The sequence below is a fragment of the Globicephala melas genome, chromosome 3 (assembly GCF_963455315.2).
Source record: "Globicephala melas chromosome 3, mGloMel1.2, whole genome shotgun sequence".
NCBI lineage: Eukaryota > Metazoa > Chordata > Mammalia > Artiodactyla > Delphinidae > Globicephala > Globicephala melas.
Window position 1 is genome coordinate 147,337,888 of NC_083316.1, and position 18,363 is coordinate 147,356,250.

The following is an 18,363-nucleotide window of genomic DNA, read 5'->3' on the forward strand; positions in this document are numbered from 1 at the left end:
CTGCGTGACCGTGAACTTGCTAGATAAAGCAGTGGAAACAGAGCGTGCACATCACAGAACTGCGAGAGAAACAGACTGCTCCGAGGCTCGCGTGGCAGAATCGAGGACAGCCTGAGTGGGAGCTGGTGCCGAGTGTGGGTCCCCCGGTCAGGGCAGGGGATGGGCCGGGGCTCAGGTCCTCCCCAAGCAGGAGACCCAGAGTGATCTCGTGTGAGGAAGGAGCCAGGGCGTTGGCCGCGCCCGTGTGTCTCAGTGAGCACAAAAACATATTCCAGAGCCAGACCCTGAGTTCCACAGTGTTTGAAGCCCTGCCTGAGGGCCGGGGCCAGTGCTGTGTGGAGGAGGAAGGGCCTGGCTGGGGCAGACGGAGGCCAGGCCAGCCGCGGCCGGAGCCTGGCTCTGTCGCTGACCGCCGGGGTCACTCTGGGTGAAACGCAGTCCGCCCTCCTGGGCGCTCAGCACACTGCCGCAAACCCACTACGGAGAGTAATCTGGAGTCCTTTCCCTGGCCTGTAGGGCCCTGCGTGATGCGTCCTCCCCCAGTGTCGCTGACCTCATCCTGGGCCTTCTCCGCTCCCTGTGCTCCAGCCATGTGGGCATGGCTGCTCCTTGACCAAGTTGACCATGCTCCCATGTTGCCCCGACTGCTTGGATGCCCTTCCCGGGCTCTTGGCATGGTCAGCTCCTTCCCTCCCCTCAGGTCTCTGCTCAGAGGTCCTGCCCTGATCACTCAGCCTGAAGCGCCCCTGTCCCACGCTCTCAAGTCACCCTGTGAGCTCCGTTGTAGCTCTTAGCACACTTCAGGACAGTCCCGACTCCCTTTTTAGCTCTGTCCCCTCCACGAGAACACAAGTTCTTCAGTTCATAGGCCTTGCCTGTCTTGTTCACTCTCGTTTCCCCAACACTGTCAATGGTGCCTGGTGTTTGTGGACACTAAACGTTTGCTAGCTAAACGAACGAGCCTCAGTTTCCTCATCTGTAAAATGGGAAGCAGCTCGCTGATCTACTGAAGTTGGTGTAAAGATTAGAGCGTGTTTAGGTTAAGGTGCCTCGTACAGGCCTGGCACATAGTAGGCACTTAGGATTGGTCAGTGAAGCACGTGCTGAGGCCCAGGTGTGAATTTCCAGCCTAGTATAGACTCCGTGGACGTTGCATAGCTGGGTTTTTTGACATTGCCAGAGCAGCCTGGTGCTCACCAGCTCTGAAAATCAGGGTGATGAGTGGGGCAGGATGAGGAGAAGGAAAGAAAGAAAAAAAGAGAAAAAATGAGAAGGAAAAAGGCCTGGGATGCAGTGGATTGTTTTTTCAGTGGAAACGTAGAAAGAGATGGTTTTTTGCAAGATCAGGTTTGCCCACTGGAAAGTTTGTAAATTCCTGCCAAGATCTTTTTTTTTTTTTTTTTTTAAGACCATTAGAAAGGAGATAGGGCACAGGTAATTCCAGTTAATAAATGTGGAAAGAATGATAGAATTTGGAAGTCACCATTAAAACTCCACAGTAATAATTATTTCAGTTAAAATCCACTAATTTTGGATGCCAAAATTAGTGGGCAAAAGTTTAAGCAGAAACAAGATATTTGTATAGTCTCAGAGTATCTCCCCCGAAATATTTAGTCATTACAAAGTGGGAAAATAGTAAGTGTCAGGAGAATCCTGGCAGATCGAGTCTTAGCCAAGTGATCAAGGCTAACAGCACAGGTGCTAAGACATATGGCATCATGTCCCCGATGTGGGGCTCTAAGGAGGGCGCAGCACTGTGGGATTCTTCCCAGAGATGCACAACCTGACTGAAATCACCGGAAAACATCAGACAAGCCTGGTTTGAGAGGTATTCTACGAAGTAACTGACAAACACTCTTCAAAAATGTCACAGTCATGACAGACAAGGAAAGATGCGGGACTGTCACAGATTAGAGACTAAGGAGGACCCCGGATTGGATCCTAGACCAGAAAAAGGACATTACTGGAAAAACTGGTGAGATCCTAATCAGGTTTGTCTTTTCCTTAATGATATTGTACCGAGATTAATTTCCTAGTTTCGAGAATTTTTCTGTGGTTTTCTCTGGTTCTGTAAGATGTGAACATGAGGGGACACTGGCTGAAGGGTGTGCTATCTGTGCAACTGTTCTGTAAGACTCAGATTATCATGAAATAAAAGGTTTAGAAGGATGGCACTAGATAAAGGGGGAAGATAAAGAAGTATGGCAGGAAAAATCTAATGGAGACTTCATTATGGCATTCTAACTGCGCGAATGAGTATGTGTTTGCAGAAAGGCCCGCTGATGGTGACGGGAGTTCTAAGGCACGGAGGTAGGCACCTTTCGATTGAAAAATCCCGTTTCCTTGAAGGATTTTCCACAGCTGGTTGGCTGTCTGACCTTGACTTTGCCCTTCCTTAAGGGGCTCTGGTTCTTTTCTCCTGAGTTCTGTCACCGCTTAATCAGCAGAGGGTATGTCCTTTAGTGACGCCCATTGATGTCAGGCTGTACGAAGGCACGGTAGGATTCAGCAGCCACTGATTCGGGAAGTCCTTAGCAGCGTCTGCCAAATTTATACCATTCCCAGGCCACTTTCACACTTTTGCCGTATCTACCTCTACCCAGACTATTATAAACTTTCTGTTTTATTTATATGGACCCACTTTAAAGATTCGAATAGGTGAGTTAAAAAGAAAAGGTAAAACCAATGTCATTTGCCGTGAACCCAAAGTATCCATAAAATTCAAAGCAATGACTTTCAAAGAAAATTCGAGCTTAGGTAGAACCTGCTGGTAGAAGGTTCTGAGCCTGAAACCTGCTCTTCGGTTTATTAAGAGGTGAGATTATTAGGTGTTAAAAGACCCTCTGGAACCAAAATGAGACTTTCTTCTAGACTCATTCAAGAGAATTGATGGAGAAGTAGAGTGGGAGGAACTCCCTCACTGGGTGATTCACGTTAATTGCTGCCCTTCCCTGGTTCCACCTAAAACCATCTCATGCGGGACCACGGAAGCTCCTCTAGAGCCATCTAGCCCTCCCTGAGGGGCAGGAGACCAAGGGCCCTGGGGCCCACCTGGCCACACCGTCAGCCTGGGCAGCCTTGAGCCCTCCGTCTGCCTGGCCCACCCCTTTCTTCTAGCCCCAGGGATTCAGATCTGACTTTGTGAGCCCAGATCTGAAGCCACTTCCTCTGGCCAGCTGTCCCTGCTCTGCCCTCAACTTCAGAACACGTTGGCTTTAAAAAAAAAAAAGAGAAAGAAAGCCAACATCTGACTTTCTAGGAGATACAAGAATTATTCTCATACTATATTATTGTTCCTACTTAATTCCAAGAACCAGGCTTTATCATGTTGAGGTGGTATCTGCTGTGTCACAGAGCTGCGTGGGGTTCAGTAGAACAGGGCTCTTAATCATTTTGACATCTACCCTTTGTAAGAAATACATTTTATATTGCAACCCAGCGGACAACATGTAAACACTCAACATAGCAATCCTTCCTTTATACAGGCAATGCAAACAGCTATTTTTTATTCTATTGTAGCATTTTTTAAAATGCTGGTTACAGCTCACTAAGTTGATTTCTCAACTCCCTAGTCATAACTTGCAGTTGGTAAAACACTGCTCTAGAGGATGACAGCATGAACCATAGTAAGAGGTCCCACTTTTTTGAGTACCTAGTATGTGCCCGGCACAGTGCTGAACACCATCTTGTTTAATCCTGACTATGTTTGCTCATCAGACTACTGAGTCTCAGAGAGGGACATCATTTAGCCCAGGTCACAGAGCGTGTGAGGGCAGAACCAGGATTGCTACCTGGTTGCTCATGTCCTTTGGGCTTGGGAACACTTCCCCTGTGTATCTGCCTTTGTACCTTGATCAAGATTGTCCCCAGAGGAGGTAGGGATAAATGCATAAATGACAGAATCAAACATCAAGTTAGTATAGAAAGATACTCTAAAACCATCTCTTTAATTTTACTCTAAGCCAGCGCAAGGGGTTCCCAAACCTGGCCAATGATTTGATGTTCTTTCTTCTTAAATTTTAAATTAATTTTAAAATTGAGGTATAGCTCGCCATAAAGTGGACAGCTCAATGGCTTTTTACATACATACACCCATGCCACCACCCCCAGGTTAAGACCGAGGAACATTCCCAGCCCCTGGGAAGAGTCCCTTGTGCCCCATCCTGGTCAGTACCCCAACCAAGAGGGAACCCTCCTCCTGGCTTTCCTCACCGTTGATTAGTTTTGTCCATCCTTCAAGGTCACATAAACAGCATCCTCCTGTATGTGTGTGTCGGCCTTCTTTCATGCAGTGTAACATCTATGGGATTCACCCATGTCGCGTGTGCCAATCATTCATTCTTTCTTGTTTTGTAGCATCTGACTTCTTTTTGGTACTTCTAAGCTTTTTAAAAAATGTTCCCACCCTATTTTAGGCATATCAAATAGCACAGAGACTAATCCACACCTTCCCCCCATTTTAAGAAACACACCTTAAGCCCCCATATTCCTCTTCCCCTGCTTCCATCTTCGATGCATCCCCACCTCCATCCCAGAATAACTGCTCTCCCCAAAATGGGGTTGATCCTTCATGCACATATCGGTACGTCTTTACTACCTGTGTCTGAAAATTCTTAGTGGGTCTTTCTAGATGCTGGGTGTGTGTGCGCATGTGCGCACATGCTTTTTTTTTTTTTGCATTGCTGAACCCAGATAAAAAAATATTTTTAAAATGTTCCAAGTCTTTCTGGAAATCAGAATCTCAGCTCCGTGCTCTTGAGGTCAAGAGAGTTGGAGCGGAGTCCAGAAGGAAAGGCCAGTCGGGGAGAGGCAGGAAGAGAGCAGAGTGGGGACAGAGATCCCAGGGGCAGGTGGAGGAGTGGGCTGGGTACTCCTCACCACGGGAAGCACCTGTAACCCTGGGTCTCCGGATCCCCTACCTTCCGTCTCATCCTGGACCCATGGGGACCTCAGCGTGCCCCTCTTTCTGACTTGATTTCCTGGATCCACTGGTGCCCCCTCTGCCGCAGCAGCCCTTGGAGGGATTTGAGGGGGCAGAATGAGGTTCTCCTTTGGGAAGAAGAAAATGCTTGTGGTCCTTTCTACCTCACACCCTGCAGCCTCGTAGTAGTGGCGAAAGCGGTGAGCACTGACTCGTGGGGCCGGGCACTGCGCTAAATAACTACTTTCCCCGTACTAACACATGGACCCCCTCAGAGCTACCCAAGGAGGCAGCACTGTTTGACAGACTGGGAAACTGAGGCACAGGGAGATGGAGTAAATTCCCAAGGCCACAGCTAGCGAGCGATGAACGTGGCCTCACACCCAGAAAGGCCGGCTCCAGACCCTCTGTGACCATACACCCTCCAGCCTCAAATCTAAAAGAGCAGGGAGGCCCATGGCCTTCCCTTTCTGGCACTCATCCCCTTCTGTAACTGCACATTGGTAACAGAGCTTGTTAGGCTCTGGCTCCAGGCAGGCAGGGGCTGCCTTTGTTTGGTTCGCATTGTATCTCAAGGGCCTAGCTCAGCATCTGGAACAGAGCAGATGCTAGTGATATTTGCGGAATCGATGCTGAGTGAAGGAATGAATGGGCAGAAGCAGAGCTGGGAAACCATTCATGAGGTGTTTTCTGCAAACGCCAGGCTTGCCTCCGGGCTGTGGGGAATCTGAAAGCCAAGGGTCTGAGTCCCAGCTCCAGTGCTCCCTGGGAGTGCCACCCTTATCTTCCCCATCTGGAATGTGGGGATTGGGATCGTTCCTCCCTCCCAGGGTTGCTGACACTGCACTGCACGGTCAGGTGTGCCGCATCACAGACCGTTCTGGGTATGGGGGTGGGGCGTGGGCTTCCAGGTGGGTGGGCCCTCTGTAGACAAGAGGCCAAGGTCATTTCATGGGAGAGCACAGGAGTCCTGGTTCAGGCCCAGCAGTGGCATGGAACTCGCTGGTGGGCACATGTGAGCTATTTGATGTATGCTGCCCCATAACTTTCCGCTGTGTCCTTAGTTCTGCCCCTCGGAAGCCGCAGGAACAATGCTGACTGGCCTTGGCCACTGCCTCTGAATTTCAGCTCTCTGCTGTCATTTGACACCAGGAAGACTGCCAGCCAGCTAGGCTGCAGAGGTGTTACTGCCCCCATTCCTTGCTGACTTCCGCTGGGTCCTGGCTGGGCAGGACAGCACTTGCCTCTCTCCATACTCACTCTGCTTTGAAGACGTTCCTCCTGGCCCTGGTACTAACCAGCAGGCTTTCATCTCCGTTCTCTAATACACCCGCTCCACTGTTTACCTTCTCTGCCTCATGCACTCAATGGGGCTGTTCACAGGAAATGCCAAGGACCTCTCCCAAATAGCTTTGAACTAACCTTTTGTGATCGCTTTTTGGGTGCTAAGGGCTCTTTCTGCATTCCAGTTAGTGATCACATTTGTTTCTCAAAATCCCAGTAGAAGGGGGATGTAATCCATAGAGGTTCAGAGAGGTCTAGCTGGTTGCCTAAGCAGGGTCAGCATTAGAACGCCAACCTGTGTGAGCCCAAAGCCCGGGTTGTCTCCACTTCCCCCCTCGTACTGCTCTGCAGAGAGAAGGCAAGAGTAAGCCCACGAATGGCAGTGACAGCCACGCCATCGTGGTAATAATTGGCAGTGATGATAATTGCAGCTGACATCTGTCGTGTGCTTGCTCCCTGCTGTGACCCGTCGTCCGTGCCTTCCGTGCTCTTCCACATACAACCCACACTCCAGTGAAGTCGTCAGTACTTTTATTCCCATTTTACAGGTGAAAAACACTGGAGGTTCAGAGAAAATTTTTTCCAAAGGCACACAGCTAATCCATGAGGCAGTAGAGCCCCTGGCTTTGCAGATCCACGCCTCAGGGCTTGAAAAACCGGGTACACTGTTGTTCATCCAGACACTGGAATATTATTCAGTACTAGAAAGAAATGAGCTAGCAAGCCATGAAAGGACATAGATGGGGGATACATAAATGCGTATTACTGAGAGGAAGAAGCCAAGCTGAAAAGGCTACATACTATATAATTCCAACTATATGACATTCTGGAAAAGGCATAACTATAGAGACAATAAAAAGAACAGTGGTTGCCTGGGGTGGTAGGAGGTGGGGGAGGGATGACTAGGCAGAGCAAGAGGACTTTTAGGGCAGTGAAACTGCTCTGTATGATACTATGATGGTGAATGCGTGTCATTTTCCATTTGTTAAAACCCATAGAGTGTACAACACCAAGAGTGAACCCTGTTGTAAACTATGGACTTTGGGTGATAATGACGTTTCAGTGCAGGTTCATCCGTTGTAACAGATGCCCCACTCTGGTGCTGGGTGTTAATAGTGGGGGAGGCTATGTGTGTGTCATGGGGGGGCAGGGGATGTAAGGGAAAATCTCTGTACCTTCTGCTCCATTTTGCTGCGAACCTAAAACCGCTATAAACGATGGTCTAGTTTTTAAAAAACAAAGAGGTACACGATGTACTTGCTGATGTTTGAGCCACTGCCAGCCTGACCCCCTGGCCTGTGTTCTTCACCAGCCCTGGCAATGATGCGAATGGGGGGGAGGCACGGCTCTGCAGAGTGGGAGGGCTTCCCTGGCTGGCTACCTGTGGGACGGCAGGCATGCCAGGGGGCTCTGCCAGGGGAGGGACTGATCCTCCCACTTGGGGAGGAGGAAGGAGTGGGTGAGGGAGGTGATAACCATATTCTTTGGTCTTCATTGCCTGGGACAGCGTGTGCTCAGGGAGGCTGGCCTTGCCTCTGCCAGGGCATTGCAAAACTCAAGCTCAGTTGAATCGATGTCCTTTGGAAAAGTACGTTTTGCTCAAGAGCCAAGTAAAACTGAAAATTCTGCAGCCAGCACCCTGAAGTCGAGAGCCCTGACTCACACTGAGTGCGAGGGAGGAGGCCCAGCTCAAGGCAGGCCTCGGCTCTCAGGTGCACCCAGGCTCCCTCTGGTGCCAGGCCCCTCAGCCAGCTCAAGGCCCTCAGTTGGGACAGTGTGCGTGCCGTGGGCAGTATCCTCAGATGGCTTTGTCAGGACTCAGACCCCCTTGCTGTTTAGCAAAGGTTCTGTCCCTACAGAGCTGTGGATAAAATGAATCACTGTTAAAGTCAAATTTCCTTATTGACTTGCAGTGTTGGTTCAGAGATGACTTCTTTCTAAGATAAGTCTTTGGTTGATTTAGGGGCGCCTGGGTGTCATGGGAAGAGCCCCAGGTGCGACTCACAGGTAGTTCTCACTTACGACATTAGGCAATTCAGTGTTGCTTCCTGAGCCTCAGTTTTTCTGCCTTTAAAATGGGTCTGGACTAAATCAGCCTTGCTGACTACCCAGGAAGAGCGTCACCGGTGCCCCCAGTCCCATGTCCTTGGCAGACATTGCTAATCCATCCCAGCACGTACACACTGAGTCCAGTCCCAGCCTTAGCAGCTGGGCAGCCACTAGAATTGATCCCTGAGACAAACCTTGACCACACAGGAACTCCGTGATCTCAAAGTTCCCTTCTGGTTTTACAGTGCTTAGGTCTTCTTGCCCTCTCCTATTTTTTCAGTCCTGCCATCTATTCTGATGCAAAAATACTTCAAGATTTGAGGCCAAGTTCACAAACTGATAGTCTTCAGGCCAAATATGAGCCACAGAAGTGTTTTCTTTGATTCGCATATTATTTTATTTAAAAAACAAAAACAAACAAAAAAACCCTGGTTGCCATCATTTTTAAATTGGTAATTTCCCATAAGCCCCAGATTTCTGGTTTTCCCTGATCTGGCCGCCCCGGGGCTCCTTGTTCTAGCCATGGGCCAAGCTGAGGGGCTTTCTACCCTCTTTAGATAAGCTGTGGACCCTCCGATTGCTGCAGGCCCCACCGGCCCACTTCTCTCATCTCAGTACCTGCCTAGCCTCAACAGGTATTTTCTACTGGGGAGCGTGTACTTCCTTCAGAGACACACAGTGCCTGGTTGCCTCTCATTTGGTGATGTGAGCAGCTAGGGGAGCAGTGTCTGGGCCCATTGATGCATTTGGGATGCTTGCTGTTTCCTGGAATCATTTTCAAAGGGAGGGATGTTTTCTGCCTGTGAATCATCACCCCCTGGTGAAGTGGTTTTAAGTTTTTATCTTCCCATGTGGGCTCTCCTGAAAACGAGGGCTCTGATAAGCTATGTGCTCATGAGGAAAGCACAGGTTGAGGCAGATGGAGGAAATGGGGAGGTAGGGAGGAGGCCCCCTTCCCTCCCGCTCTCAGTCACCCACTTCCTGCCTCACATAGGTCTCATCTGTGACGTCTCATTGCTGGAGCTCCCTGAGGGGACTCACCTGCACGTCTCAGGTGAGCTCTTGGCCCGGAAAGACCACCAGTCTTCTGTGACTCCGCGGATCTCTTGTTGCTTAAAAATGATGCTCCCCACTTAAGTGCCGGGTAATGGGGACCCCACACTGTATAAGACCAGTGCCTGCCCTTGGAGAGTGAACTTTGAGGGGAAGACACCAGTAGTAGCTTTCTTTTTTTAATGACTATAATGCTATGATATAAAGGACAGATAGAAGGAAAACAAATGGTAAAGTAACACAGGTTTTGTTTTGTTTTGTTTTTGTATTCACTCGTTTGTTGTATTTTTCAGACTCCACATTTAAGTGATAACATACAGTATTTGTCTTTCTCTGTCTGACTTATATCACTTAGCGTAACACCTTCCAAGTCCGTCCATGTTGTTGTGAATGGCAGAATTTCATTCTTTATGGCTGAGTAGTAGTCCATTGTGTATATGTATGTGTGCATATATATATATATGTGTGTGTGTGTGTGTGTATATATATATATATATATATATATATATATATACACACCACATCTTCTTTATCCATTCATCTGTTGATGGTAGACACCAATAGTATTAGTGAGACATAGTGGGATGTGCTGTTCATTCATGATGGTACATATATAATGTGCAATACATATATAACAACAGTACACCATGTGTCAAATGATGACAGAGGGACGCTCAGGGGCCATGGCAGCCCAGAATAGGGTGCCTCAGCCAGCCTCATGCTGATTGGAGGTGGTGTCGCAGAGGAAGGGGTGTGTGAGCTAAGTTTTAAAGAACTACCTGGGGCCTCTGACCTCACCTCCCAGTGCAGCTGTATCAGCCTCCTTGCTGTTGGAGGAACCTGTCAAATATGCTCCTTGCCTCAGGGCCTTTGCACTTACCATCCCTTCGACCTGGAGCTCTCTTCCGTGGACATCCAGGTGGCTGCTGTCTCACTTAAATGAGATATGTGTTTTGCATGTCATCTGGTCAGATGAACCTTCTCTGACACCCCTCACACCCCACCTAAAGCAGTACCCACATTATATTCTATTCTCTTAGCCTGGTTTATTTTTCTTCATAGCACTGACATATATTAGTTCATTTATTGTTTGTCTCCCCCACTGTGGTGTAAGCTAGGTGAAGGCAGAGAGCTTTGTGTCTGACCACTGTTGTGTGCCTAGCACCTAGAACAGTGCGTGGTCCATAGTGAGCACTCAGTAATGACAGAGAGAATGAATGAGCTGGCAGAGAAGGAGAGAGAGGGGTGCTGCAGACAGAGGGCACAGTGCATGCCAAGGCACAGAGCTGGCACAGAACGGGCCTTTCTGCAACAAAATGTTGGGGTCATGGGGTGAAGAGGCAGATAATAGAGAGACAGGGGCTGGGGAGCCCACAACAGGTCTCCTAAGACCCTAGCTGTCTTTATTTTTCCATTTATAACCTGTTTATTATAGAACAACTGAAAAGTACCAAGACGTGCCCAAAGGCAAACGGTCACCAACTAAACTCTCCCCCAGGCCAACAAGGAGAACCCTTTGATTCCTTTCCTTGTGCCTTTTTGCATGGGACTGTCTGAACATCTCACCTTTTAACTTGTGAACCACCTTGTTTCCTAAGGCACACAGCTGCTCCCTAGGGTGGCACAGTAATTTCATGTCCAGACAGACGAGGACGCAGACCTCAGCTTTGCCACTTGCTGATTGAGTGACCTTGGGCTTCCGGAGCCATGAAACTTGGCCCGAGTTGTCGCTCCACATGGGACGTCCTTCCACCCCTTTTCCCCAGCCTCACTTCTGCTTGTCTTCCTGCACTCAGGGTCTCAGCCTGAGACTCACCCCCTCTACACAGTCTTTTGTGAGCCCCAGTTCCTTTTCCTTTAAAAATAGGGGTGAACCTCATTTTGGTATCTCGAACGGATTTGAGAATTTGATGAGATGACGTGAGTCAAGAGGCTGGCTCCTGGGAGGTGCTCAGTAAATTCTGTCCTTGCCCTCCTCGTAACACCAGGGCCACCTCCAGCTTTTTCTCTATTATACTTTCCTTATCTGCAAATCTCTTAAAATCTTAATCCTGTCCTAGGCTTCTAACCCCAGGCCTAGCCAAAACTCAGCCTTCACTTTTCGAGGTAGCTGAGATGTAGTCCAAAAGGTGGTCTCGTGGCGCAGAGTAAAACTGAATCCTGTGGGCAGGTGGAGGTCAAAGGACATTTGGGGTCCCTTGAAGGGAGCCCCTTCCACAGGTATCTCGGCACAGCTGTCTTTTCCCCCAGTTCTCTCTTCCTAAACTTAAAACACCGGCACCAATCGTTTCTTCCTTTTAAATGTCTGCTGAAGGCCGTGCCCTGGCGGGGAGCCAGGGGCGTGAGAATCTAATCCCCGGAATAGCTCCGCCGCTCAACATTTAAATGCCGTCTGTATTTTTATCCAGTGATGGGTCACTTCTGAAAAACCCTGCTCAGGTCCTGCCCCTCTAAGAATACATTTCCATTTATAGCATCTGAGCTCGGGATGTTGTTGTGTCCTGGTGTGGGGCCAGCGGCTGCGTCCTGTTTCCAGTGATTTGGAAACACGTTGGGGGCCCTGGCTGTGCCCCCCCCCCCACCAGCCCTCCCTCCCTGTGGCCTTGACGAGTGGGAAGCCTGACTCCCAGCCAAGCCCTGGCAGCCTGACGGCCTCGGGCTCCGACACCAGGCCTTTCCTGTTTCTGGGGGAGCATGAGCTCATTGGGCTGTTGCAGGGTGGGGTGGGGCAGTAGGGGTGAGGGGACCCCCGTTCAGCTGTGCTCTGCTGGGGCCTCAGTGGCACTGCACCACAGTTCCATAGCTCCATGGGACCCTTCCTCCTTCCCTCGCTCACCAAGCACCCCCAGCCTGCTGTCGGTGCCAGGCTGTGCATGGGCAAGGGAGGTCAGCACGGACAGCCAAGGGCCCCAGGGGCTGGTATGGAGCTTTGCAGAGGCCGCAGAGAGTCAGTGCGCAGCCTCTGGGTGAGGCTGACCTGCGTTCCAATCCCGACCCTGCCTCTTGCTGGCTGTGTGAGCTTAGGCAAGTGGCTAAGCCTCTCTGAGTCTTGGTTTCTACATTTGTTGATGGCACCTCGTGGGTGAGGGGGAAGGGATTCAGTGGGATAAAGTAGATCAAGGAACTTGGGTAGTGCTTGGCCCATAGGGTAGGAGCCCGGGAAATACCAGTCCCCTTGCCTGTCCCTCTGTTGACCTGTAGTAACTCAGGTGGGTGCAAGCAGAAAGTCTTAGGAAATAAATTTGAAGTTGGAAATAAACACTTGACTTATACCGTAGCAGTCTTTGCATGCCTTGACATCTCCTGAACTGCACTTTTTTGGCAATGCGAAACCCCCATGCTGGTTTAGTTCATTCTGCAGCGGAGCCCTGGAATCTGCACACTTAACCAGCTTCCTGGTGGATTCTGAGGCAGTGGTCCATGGGCCAGACTTCGAGAAACACTGCCTCCTTCGTCCATTCCAAAGTATTTCTGTAGACCTACTGTGTGCCAGGCACTTCTCTAGGCTCTGGGCATACAGTGGAATTCAACGGCAGGCAGGCCCCTGCTCTCCTGTAACTTATATTCTAGTGATGGAGTGGAACAGTGCACAAACACACGTAACACAAGGTAGTGATCGCAAGTGCTATGAAGGAAAAGGCAGCAGAGTAAGGAGATGGAGAGTGGTGTGTTTTAGCTGGTAGCCAAGACAGGTCTTTGAGGAAGTGACATTTGAATATAGACCTAAAAGAAGTGAGAGAGCAAGACAGGAAGAGATCTGAGGGGAAATCATTCCAGATACAGAGAATGCAAAGGACAAAGGGCCTGAGGTGAGAGCATGCTTGCTTGACTGTTCAAGGAACAGATTGCGTAAGAATTTAGAGCTAATGCAACTAAATGTAAATAGTAAGACTAAAAAAAAAAAAAAAATAGTAAGACTGGTGCCCCCTCCCTGCTGTGTGTGGGCTTCGTTCTCCCCCATGAGCCTGGGTCCAGGCAACAGGCAAGGGCGTTGTCCAGTCCAGTGAGGCCTCCATCATTTTACGGATAGCCCATCTAAAACACTTTCTGAGAATCGCCTGGATGGGTAGTTATCTTCCTGATCAGCTATTTTACTTTCTTGCTCATCATGGTGGCCAAGAACAGCACATCTCATCACTTCTCAGACATTTGGGAACCCCAGGAGGACACAGGCTGTGACTTGGAAAGAGTCAGAGATCCTTATCTCTAACACAAGCTGTTGCTGCCCTTGCCGTGTTTCACTTTAACTGTCTACAGATGTGCACATTTGGATTCCGTGATCCCTGTGGTTTCTCCTACCTCATTGTTCTGGGAACAGGTTTTGTGTGAGGTGCTGTTGAGTTTTGTTCTGCACCTGTCAAGTGTGAAGGGCAGGCATGATGCCTTTAGGAATGAGGATGCTCCTGGGGCATTACTGTGTGAGCGCCACGAGGACAGGGACTAATTCTGTCTTGTTGACCTTCTCCTGTCTCTGGAACTCGGCACAGTAAATTAAGGCATAGATAAGTTGGGGGTGGAAGTTAAAAGAGAAGGGGCCTCAACACAGACCCTTGGGGGTATACCAAGATATCAGGGGCAGGAGGAGGAAAAGGAACAGACACAGAAGATGCTGAAGGGTGAGGATGCCATGGTACTTTAGGCAGCCAAGAGAAGAGAGAGATCTAAGAAGGAAGGGACAGTCAGCAGGATGGGTGCAGAGGCAGTACTGAGGAGAGCCAATGGCATCAGACCCTTAGGGACTCTTGGGTGATCTTAGCTAGAGCATGAAGAAAGAGTGGGTGAGGGGGGCCTGGCATCCAGCTGCTGTGGGTTAAGGATCAAATGGAAGGTGAAATGTGAGGCTATTCTAGGCCAGTCATTAAGAAGTGTGCTGTGTACCTCCTGCTGCATCACACTGAGAGGGGTGCGGAATAACTTGCTGTCTTCCCTTTGAGATGCTAAGACCAGTCACTGGGTTCAGGTGGCAGCAGCCTGATGCATCTGTTGTGAAACTTCCCATCCTTGCTGGTAAATGCCTAAATCCAGTATTTCATCAGAGAAGGCACAATGATGATTTTCCTAATTCTATTAGTCCTTCCACATTATTCTTTGAAATTATTCTGTAAAATAGGACTTTGTCCTCATCAACTATTTGGTTACCTAGATATACATTGTGTATATCAAAAAAAATCAGAATAAATGCTTTCTCTTTATTTACCAATTCTCAGAATAATGGCTTAGTATCTTCAAAGGTATCCAATGAGGCTTTTTGGGGGGTTTTGTTTTATGAAGTATCATTATGAACTCATAGGTTGCTTAATGTATTTGATGTGTTTCATTCGTGGCTATCATGAAAAAGTTTTTTTCCAACAGTTTTATTGAGGTATAATTGACATACAATAAACTTCACATACTTAAAAGTGTACAGTTGGAGAAATTTGACATATGTATACACCCATGAAACCACCATCACAAGATGATGAACATATTCATCACCCCCCTGAGTTTCCTCAAGTCTCTCCCCTCTTCCCTCCCTGGGCAACCAATGATCTGCTGTCACTCTAGATTCGTTTATACTTTCTAGAATTGTATATAGTTGGAATCATACTGTATTGGCTTTCATCCAACGTAATTATTTTGAGAATCATCCATGTTGCTCCTGTCAATACTTCATTCCTTTTCAGTGCTGAGTAATATTCTGTTTTGTGGATATGCCATCTGTCCATTTGCCCGTTGATGGATATTTGGGTTGTTTCTAGTTTGTGACTATTACAAATTAAGCTTCCATGAATATTCATATACATGTCTCTGTAGGGGAAAATACTTCCATTTCTCTTGGGTAAAGGTCTAGGCATAGCATGGCTGGATCACATGGTAAGCGTGTATTGAACATTTTCAGAAACCGCTAAACTCTATCCATAGTGGTTATACTACTTTACATTCCGCCAGCAACGCCTGAGCGTTCCAGTTGCTCCACATCCTCACCAACACCTGGTGTGACCAGTCTTTATAATTTCAGCCATTCTAATAGTACCTCTGTGGTTTTAATTTGCATTTCCCCAATGACTCTGATATTAGCCTCATTTCATGTGGTTATTCACCATCAGGGAATCTTTGGGGAAATGCCTGTTCAAATCTTATTCCTGAGTTGTGAGTTCTTTATACTGAATAGAAATCCTTTAACAGACATGTGATTCACATCTATTTTTCCTAGTATGTGGCTTGTCTTTTCATTCTTTTAACAATGCCTTTTGAAGAACGGAAGCTTTTCATCTTGATGAGGCCTTATTTATGATTTTTTCTTTTATGGATCACGCTTTTGGTGTCTTATCTAAAGTCTTTGCCTAACCTAAGAGCACTAAGATTTTCTCCTATGTTTTCTTCTGTAAGGTTTATAGGAAGTCTTGAGGTCAGATCCAACTTCGTTCTTTTTCAACGTTGTTTTGGTTCTTCTAAGTCCTGTGCATTTCCGTATGAATCTTAGAATCAGCTTGCCAAATCCTACAAAAAACGCCTGCTGGAGTTTTGGTTGGAATTGAGTTGAATCTACAGATCAATGCCATCTTAACCATATCGAGTCTTCTGACCCATTAACGCAGTGTATTTCTCTGTTTACTTAGGTCTTCTTTAATTTCCCTCAGCAATGTTTTATTGTGTTCTGTGTATGGGTCTTGCACTTCTTTTGTCAAATGTATCCCTAAATATTTAATATTTTTATGCATCTCCTAAGAAGAATAGAAGTAACCATTTGTGTTAGCTTTTGGTTACACCTTCTATTGTTTCTTTTTAAAGATATAAACAAGGTTGGAAATTTATTTTTATCGCTACCTCCAGCTGCTCTGCACCCCAAACACACACACACAAAATTTAACAGAACACAGTGTTCCACAGTTTGCTTTTTTCTCTTACTCTGTAGAGACCTTCCTCATTCCTCTTTATAGCTGCATCCTCCTCCACCTTATGGATGGTCTGTAGTTTATTAACTGGTCCCCCTGGATGGACATTTGGATGGCCTCCAGTTGTTTGCTGTTACAGCTGGTGCAGCGGTGAGTAATAGCCCTGTGCCTACGTCATTTTATATTTTCACCTGGAATTTACTGAATACCGTTAATGGGCCCAGCCCCGCACGACCCACAGTGGATTCAAGAACAAACCTGACGGTCCCAGCCCAGCAAGAGCGGAAGACCCTGCAGCCGTCTCGGAGCTGTGCCGGGAATGTATACGTCCACAGCGCCCAGGAAGGTGAGGAAGGCTGCCTTGAGAGGGGCCTTCTGGAAGCTCAGCAGTCAAATGTACTCCTCTTTCCCTTTGGCCAGGGCTTTGTGGTCAGAGAGGGTATTCTGAGACAGGAGAGGTCACAGGTGGAGGCGATGGAAGCTGGGAGGTCACCCTGTAGACGAGTGACCTTCACAAGGGCACCAAGATTCAGGGAGAGAGCCACAGGGGATGGGCTGGAGAGAGAACTGTGTGCGTGTTAGTACTGTGTACACAGAGCATCATCACCCAGCCCTCCTGCAGATACAGGCCTCTACGCCTCCTGCTCCCAAGCCTGTCTCCCTGTCCCAGACAGGCATGGGTACAGTGGACAGAGCAGAGGTCCTGAGGCCAGACTGCAGCAGTTCAAATCCTGGCCCAGAATCTTGGGCAAGTGAGATGGGGAGGATGCTGGTATCCACTGAACAGGGCTGTACAGAGGATGTGAGCTAATGAATGGACAGTCCAAGTCCAAGGCCGGGTGCACCGTGATCCCTCACAATGGGGACAGTAGCAGTGTAGCTGTGATTGCTATTGTTATCATTATTCCCCCCTCTAAGCTCCTCCATCTGGGCTGGAAACAGACAGATGTTTTCCCCATCCTTCTGACAGAGGGAGGAATGGTGTGTGAGCTCACAGTCGTAGTTTGAATGTCAAGGACAGGATTCGGGGGCGGTGAGAGTGATTCTGGGGCTGATTAGAACTGGTGCTTGCACGGTTCTCTCCCAGCCGCGTTAGGCTCTGGTGCATCCATTTGTTAACCTCTGTGTGCCCTTCAACACACATGCATGTGCACACACACCAGTGGTTCTCAGTAAGGTGGAAGAGATGAGTAAGTGAACCAACAAGCACATTTTTCACCCAGCTCCCTGGGCTTGACACCGAGGGCTCTGACAGGCTGGTGGGCAGGGGTGAGCAGGCCAAAGAACCAACTAAAGCCTCACTGACTATTTTTGGGATGAGTGACCCACCACTTCCAATGACTTGCTCCTAAATGGCGTCTAATTTCATTAGGCCGTGGAAACAGTGACATCACGAGTGCCTGCCTGGTGGCCGCCCACACATGGCGAACCACAGGGCGATCTGAGATTTGTCTTCAAGAGCAGGGGAGAAGTGAGGTCCCAAGCAGCAAAAGTTAAAATAGCAAGAGTTGAGGCATTCTGCTATGAAAAGAAATTACAGAAGAAATCCATTAGTCAGAGATTTCCAGCAGCAGTTTCCTTGCTTGGGAGCAAGAGAAGACTTCTGCGTGTTTATTTTGGGTGAGGTTATGCAGCCGTCCCTCGCTCTGTAGGCTTAGATGTGGCCTGTACAGTGAATTTCTGTTAAGTAAATCCTATATTCTCATCGACGTCTAGTTCTGATGTTGACATATATTTTATCGTAAGGAATTTGTCTGATCCTAAGTTACAGTGACGTTAGAGGCACGGGTTGAGCACCTTTTTGATTCAGATGGTGACACTCGTGCTTACTGCACCTTTATAAGAAGTCACAAATTCAGGGGGATATTTATTTCTTCCCTGGGGGTTCCTTTGCCCAGGTCTCTGCAAGTGTGCCTTCTCAGGCACAGAGCGGAAAAGGACAGGGAAAGACCGCAGGGGCGATCAAGGCCACGGCCATGACTTCACCCAGACGGAGCAGAGGCAACTGGAGGCGTCTCTGTGGAGAGAACATGGGCTCAGTGGGAAAATGAGCTTCCCGCATGGGAAGGTTTTCTCTGCCTACAGCAGGGTTTCTCAACTTTAGTGCCATGGACATTTGGGGCTGGTATCCTTTGTTGTAGGGGGCTGTGCCTTGTAGGATTGGAGGATGCATTAGCTTCC

At 48.4% G+C, this 18,363-nt stretch overlaps 1 protein-coding gene across 2 annotated transcripts in view; it reads left to right on the top strand.

Moving 5' to 3' along the window:
* ERGIC1 (endoplasmic reticulum-golgi intermediate compartment 1) overlaps positions 1-18,363 on the top strand; it is a 105,397-nt gene that overhangs the window by 25,927 nt on the left and 61,107 nt on the right. The window contains exon 1 of one of the 2 annotated variants that reach the window (XM_060296611.2): positions 1,816-1,975. The exons of the other annotated variant lie outside the window; for it this stretch is intronic. Within the exon in view, the coding sequence (XP_060152594.1) occupies positions 1,893-1,975 (83 nt within the window). The 5' untranslated portion in view covers positions 1,816-1,892. Of the gene's footprint in view, positions 1-1,815; positions 1,976-18,363 lie in introns of those variants that run through there. 2 annotated transcript variants of the gene reach the window in all.